Here is a 6,000-nt window from a genome sequence, read left to right as displayed (position 1 = left end):
GTCCCTCGTGGGGGTAGTGGGGGGTCCCGGGGGCAGCGGGTGTCCCCTCGCGGACCCAGGCTGCAGTCGGCCGCTCGAACCTAGGGAGGTGGCGTTGTGTGGGGGTTCCTCTGAGGGGGGTGACACTGGCGGTCGGGCAAACCAGCCCCTCGCGTCCCCGGACTGTCACGCACTCAGCGCCTCCACAAGCGTGTCGCCTGCGGAGGCCGGCAGAAAGCGTGCAGTGCCTCGGGCCTGGGCTGTCCCTCATGGGGCGCACTACGGGTTCCGAGAGGAAACACGGTGCCCCTGGGGGCTGGTTGGCTTCGGGGCCACGTTAGATTCTGTGATGGCAACACTGACAGACGCTGCCTGGGGCAGCCTGGGGGCTTCCAGAAGAGGGTGGCGTTGGGCCTGGGATTTCAGCCGCTGTGCGTCTGCGTTGTGGCTCCCGGAACAGCCGGGAAGGAGGGTGGGGTGGTCCCAGGGGCAGAGGCCACAGCCCCCCCAATACCTCGTTCCTGTGGCAAAACCAGAGGCAGCCGCAGCCACAGGGGATCCCGGGCAGGTGTGGTTGGCGGGCCTGACTCTGAAGGATGCCCCCGGAGCTGGGACGGAAGCCAGGCAGGAGGGCCGGGCCGAGGCTCCCCCGTGGGCTCAGTCTGCTGGACGTTGCTCGGCGTCTGTGTGCCAGCCGTCTCCCAGGGGTGGCCACGGGCTCCGTGTGGGAGAGCCGTGAGCAGGAAGCGTGGGGTCCTGGACCTCGCCCAGGTGGTGCGGGACCCTGCTGAGCCCCTGGGAGGGGCTAGATTTCCAGAGATGAGGGGCTCTTGGTGGCTGAGAGTGAGGGGTGGTGGTCTGCACAGGGCAGGCGGTCCTACTGTGTGCTTTGACCGTCCAGGAGCTGTGGAGACGGGTGGGACGGAGGGCCAGCCGGGCTGGTGCCTGGCCTCGCGGAGCCAGTGGAGGCGGCCTGGCGGGTGTGTCTGTGTCCCTTCTCGTCAGTCACGGCTTCTTAGTGTTTTCTTATCCCCACCTCACAGTGAAAGGGACACTGGGAGCTTCCTTGGGCTTCCAGGGCCTGGGCATCAGGGCTTTTGTGGATATGTAGAGGGATGTACTAGAACCTTCCGTGTCCCAGTGGGCATTCAGGCCTGCTGACCTATGGCCCCCATCCCCGTTCCCCTTGGGTGGACGTTGTGCAAGGCGTCCAATGAGACCTCCCAGGATGCTGCCGTGCTCTCCGTCCACAAGGCCTGGGCCCGAAGCAGCCAGTTACCCGGCTTTTTCCCCCGAATGTGACATAAACGACCTTCCCTGTGCGTCTCCAGAGTGAGGGCACTGGCTCTGTTCCCGCAGCCTGGGCTGTCCTGAGCTTGGTGCTCCCAGAACCCAGGGCCTCTTTCTCTCCAAAGCCCGCAGGTGTCCTTGGGGCCTTCCAGCTGTTCCGAACGGAGGGGCCCCTCTTCTGGACGTGGCGTTGGCCAGGGAGCACCTGGGCCTCTGGCTCGTCTGCGGGCGCATGTGGCCCTTTTGAGCAAGATGTCTGGAGGTCGGGGGTGTTGACAGGGAGTCCCGCCTGTTTTGCCGCCAGCACAGTCGGCTGGGAGAACTGCCCCCTCCATGGTTTTTGGGCACAGTGTCGGTGGGTGAGTCCTGCTGACGCCCCATCTCGTCCGCCCTGATGTCACACGCTCTGTTGAGACGCGGTGGTCTTTGGATGCCCCGGGCCTGCCTCCTGGGCACAGGGAGCCTGGGGCGGGCGGATTTTCCTCACAAGAGCTTCTTGGGGCCGATGGAGGCCCTGCTTCCTTAGCCGCTGCCTCTGCCCTTGGAGGAAGTTATTTTTGGTCCGGGGCCTGGATGTCGCGTAGGCCATCAAGGCTGGGAGAGTGAGCCCGCGGCTGGCCGGGGCCCCGCCTCTGTCCGCCTCTGTCTGCCCCTGGGGCCCCACGGGCTGGGGAGGCCGCAGCAGGATCTGAGCGCCCCACAGACCGTGTCCTGTGCAGGGCAGGCGCTGGAGAGCTTAGAGGAAAAATCCCATCAGCAGAGGCCAGAGGCGAGGTGAGAGTCCCATCTCGGCCTCCTGACCTTCAGCGGGAAATTTCTGTGGGAAGATTTCTGAAAACAGATGTCACGTCCTGAACGCTGGAAAATCGCCTTTTCGTTCCACAAACAATCTTTGTTGTCCAAAGCTCTTATGCAGGACGCCTCCCTCCTACAGGCGGATGGAAGGTGGGCCCATCGGGGGTGGGAGGTATTTTATTCGCTGAGAACCTCTGTGGCTCTGCCTCAGCCCCTGTGTGTCTGGGGACCTCGAGTGCAGGCCGCCGACCCCAAAAGGCTCGTATGAGAGTCAGCTTGCTGGGAAACGCCAGCGGAGCCCACACCATGGGTACACGTGCTTTGGCTGGTTTTCCAGTGACGTCTGAGAGAGTCGTATGGCCGCTGCTGGGGGCCTCCCCGCGGCTGCACTCTGCTGGGTCCTGGCCTCCTCCTCCTGCTGTCCCTCCTACCGCCAGAGCCCCCACACCCACAGGGGGTAGAGGTGGGCTTTCTCGGACCAGCTGGCCATGTAGGAGGCTCCCCCCCACCCTGCCCTGGTCCAGGCCCTGCTCCAGGGAAAGGGTTTGGAACTGGTTTCTTGGCCCGGTTCCCGCTGGCTTCCATCGGCTGTGGGTCGTATTTGGTCTGCAGGGGCCACGGTCAGCAGTGGGCAGCCTTGTGTGTTTCTCTAGGCCTGGGGTGCTACAGCCCAGCGGCCTAGCAAGACCTCTGGCTCCCCCAAGCCCCGGGGCCTCCAAAGTTGTCTGATTTGCCTCTCCTCTGAAGCCCAGTGAGGCTGCTGGGAGCAGCTGGGCCCCACCAGGGTCTGTCCCGAATGCAACCCCACAGGCCGGGCTCTGGGGAGGACCCTGGGCAGGTGGGGCAGGCCTCTGGCTTCCCGAGCCAGGCGGCTTCCTGGGGAGTGAGGTCTTTGGGGGTGCTCTGTGGGTCCAGGGGCAGGAGCGCCCCAAGCCCTGGAAAGGGAAGTCCCTCCAGCAGTGGTGCACTCAGATGGCTGTAGGGCTGGCATCTCTGATGGGCTCGCACACTCTTCTGTTTGTCCAGCAGTGGGTGGCCTGGGTCCCCGTGCTCCTGGGAGGCCCTGTCAGACCCAGCACCTCCCTCCCAGCCCGGGGAGGGGAGTCCTAGAGCGTGGGGGCCACACTGTGTGGTAAGGAAGAGGCTGTGGCGGAATGAGCTGGCGCCCGTCTACACGGGATGTGCACGTCCCAGCTGCCTGCCCGCAGCTCCTGGAGTGGGGCGGGGATCTGAGACCGTGGGAGACAAGGCAGAGCGGCCAGGCCGCGGGCACTCCTGCTAACGTGTCCTGGAGGCCCCTCAGGACATTTCCGTCCTGTTGGGGTTCTCTGGTATTGGGGTCCCTGTGGCCAATTTGGCTTCTTGACTTTACGGGAATCCCTCCCAGAGATAAAGAATCATCAGGCATCCACTGACACCACTCCCCCCCCCCGCAAGGGCCCCGGTAGGCAGGCCTCCCTCGCAGTTCCCCAGGCTCAGCTCCAGCCTGTCTGGGGAGGCCCGCCCACCTGGGCCTGTGGTTCGGGGGGACCCGTCTGGAGCCGAGGCTGCCTCCCTCCGTGGGGCTGTCGAGAGTCCTGCTCTCCGAGCAGCGTCTTCTCTGCAGTCTGTCCCGGGTGCAGGGGGGAGAACGGGGCACGTAGGCCATTGGGTTTCTCTCTCCTTGGAAACGTCACGATTCCGTGGAGGGACGTCTCCTGCGGAGCTCTGGCCAGTGATCCTCTGACCCGTGCGCGGAGTGAGAAGCGGCCGCAGGGGCGTCGGGTCAGAATCTGCTATTGCGGGGGCTGTTGGTTCCCGCGGAAGACGTGTCTGGAGTCTAGTCAGTAACGAGCTTCATGTGCGCCTCGCGTCGCTTCAGCCTCGCCGGCCCGGGAGCAGGGGGCCCGCGTCTCACCCCTGCAGCCCTGGGAGGCTGTGCCGGCCGGGCTGGGGAGCTTTGGCTATCGCACCCCCAAACCCAAGATGGGGACTTGGGTGAGCACACGCCGGCGTAACCGCGTCCCGCTGTCTCCCACAGGCTCCAAGGAGTCCCTGTTCTCCTGCACGCTGACGGCCAGCGAGGAGGCCATGGCGGTGCTGGAGGAGGTCATCCTGTACGCTTTCCAGCAGTGCGTGTACTACGTCTCGAAGGTACGGCGCGCTGCCGGCTCGGGGACGGACGGGGCAGGCTGTGCTCCTCATGGCTCCCCGGGGGGAGGGGACCGGGAAGGAGAGGTGCTCTTCCCACCTTGCTCGAGGATTCTGAGCTCTAATGGCTGCCCGTGCGCCCTTGAGCCTCGAGCGCCCTTGAGCTGCTCTCCCTCCTGCCCTCCTGGCTCGCGTCACCCTTGTCCTGGGGCCGGCTGGCTGCGCAGGGGCCCATGGTGTGGGGGGGCGGGGCTGGAGGACTGGTTGCTCTGGGGGGTGATATGGAAGGTGGGGTGTGTGCTCCGTGGGCGTCGGTGGCCACTGTGGTGAGCAGAGAGGGCGTCGGAGCCTCGGGGTAAAGGGGGGGTGGAAAGAGGAGGGGCCCCTGCGGCAGATGGTCCTGGCTGGGGGAGCCCAGGGGACTGGCTGAGACTGCGTTCGAACTTGGATGGATTTGGTGGGGGATGAGGAATCCGGCCCAGCTGCTCTCCAGCGAGAAGCAAGAGGGTTGATTGGAGAAATGGATTCCGCGTTTGTTCTGCGTGCAGTCTGGACGGCTGCGTCAGGCAGCCCCGTGCTCGGTTGCTCCCAGCTGCAGGGAGCCCTGGGTTGAGGACACAGCCTCAGTGTCTTGGCCAAACAGGAAGGAGCCCCCATCATGTGCCCTGGGGGTCCGAGTGGGGATGCGTGGCGTTGCCCTTGACCTGTCATCCCAGGGTCACCTTGAGGTGTGGTGGCAGCGAGGACTCCCCTCGGAGGTGGTGCCTTCACCTTGTTTCTGGGGAGCAGCCGATGCTGCCCCGTCACCCCCGAGACGAGTGTGGGTGCCTGCCGTCCTGCCAGGCCTTCCCCTTGGCCCCCAGGCTGCTGAGCCTGGCTCCGGTCCGCGGGAAGGGGTGCTCCGGTCCGCGGGAAGGGGTGCTCCGGCGCAGGGGGTGTGGTCCCTCAGGGGACCAGCTGCTGGCCCCTCACCACCCTTCTGATAAAACAGGAGGGGCGCAGTCCCCCCCCCCAAGAACTGTGGGGCGTCTCCAGCGGCCCTTTGGCTGGGGCTCTGTGCTGCTCCTGTTGTCCTCTGCTCCTTTCACCGAGCTGCTCCTGAGCCCCCCGTGGCCCCGGGCAGCCGGGGCCTGTTCAGCAGGACACTGATCTGGCCCAGGCGGGGGGCTCATGTGCCCCCAGGGCCCTTGCCGACGGCAGCTCGCGTTTCCCTCTCGCCCCCAGTCCCTGTACGTCTGCCTCCCAGCCCTGCTGGAGTGCCCCCCTTTCCAGACGGAGCGCCGAGAGAGCTGGTGCTCTGCCCCCCAGCTGCCGGAGGAGCTGCGCCACGTCGTGTCCGTATACCAGGCCACCCTGGACCTCCTGCGGCAGTTCCGGGTGCACCCCGAGATCGCCTCCCAGGTGCTGGCCTACCTCCTCTTCTTCTCCAGCACTCTGCTCTTCAACCAGCTCCTGGACAAGGGTGAGGCCCGGGGTTGGGGACCCCTGCCCCTGCCGCAGGAGAACCCGAGCGTGTGCTGGCAGGAGCTGGGGGGCCGAGGCATCTTGCTGCCTGGGGGTCCTGCGGGGAGGTAGAGGCCCAGAGCTGCTGCTGTCGCAGGGCCAGTGCCTCTAGAAGCGGGAGTGTCCGTCAGTGTCTGGAGATTGGTCCCGGGGTGGGGGGGGGTCTGCACAGGCCTTTCCTGGTTCATTATATCCCCACAGAGCCTCAGCGGGAAGTGAGGAGGGACAGTCTCAGAGAAGGGACGTGGCCTCTGCCCCCAGACTCCTCACTACCAGGGGCTTGTGGTGCCAGTTCCTTCCAGT

General features: G+C 65.8%; 1 protein-coding gene across 1 annotated transcript in view; it reads left to right on the top strand.

Moving 5' to 3' along the window:
- Positions 1 to 6,000, top strand: part of RADIL (Rap associating with DIL domain) — a 60,679-nt gene that overhangs the window by 47,084 nt on the left and 7,595 nt on the right. Inside the window, 2 exon segments of the mRNA XM_034669750.1 lie at positions 4,085 to 4,197; positions 5,419 to 5,656. Of these exon segments, the coding sequence (XP_034525641.1) occupies positions 4,085 to 4,197; positions 5,419 to 5,656 (351 nt within the window).

The sequence above is a fragment of the Ailuropoda melanoleuca genome, chromosome 10 (genome assembly GCF_002007445.2).
Source record: "Ailuropoda melanoleuca isolate Jingjing chromosome 10, ASM200744v2, whole genome shotgun sequence".
Lineage (NCBI taxonomy): Eukaryota > Metazoa > Chordata > Mammalia > Carnivora > Ursidae > Ailuropoda > Ailuropoda melanoleuca.
The sequence above is the reverse complement of the archived record's forward strand: the minus strand, read 5'-3'. Positions and strand labels throughout refer to the sequence as shown.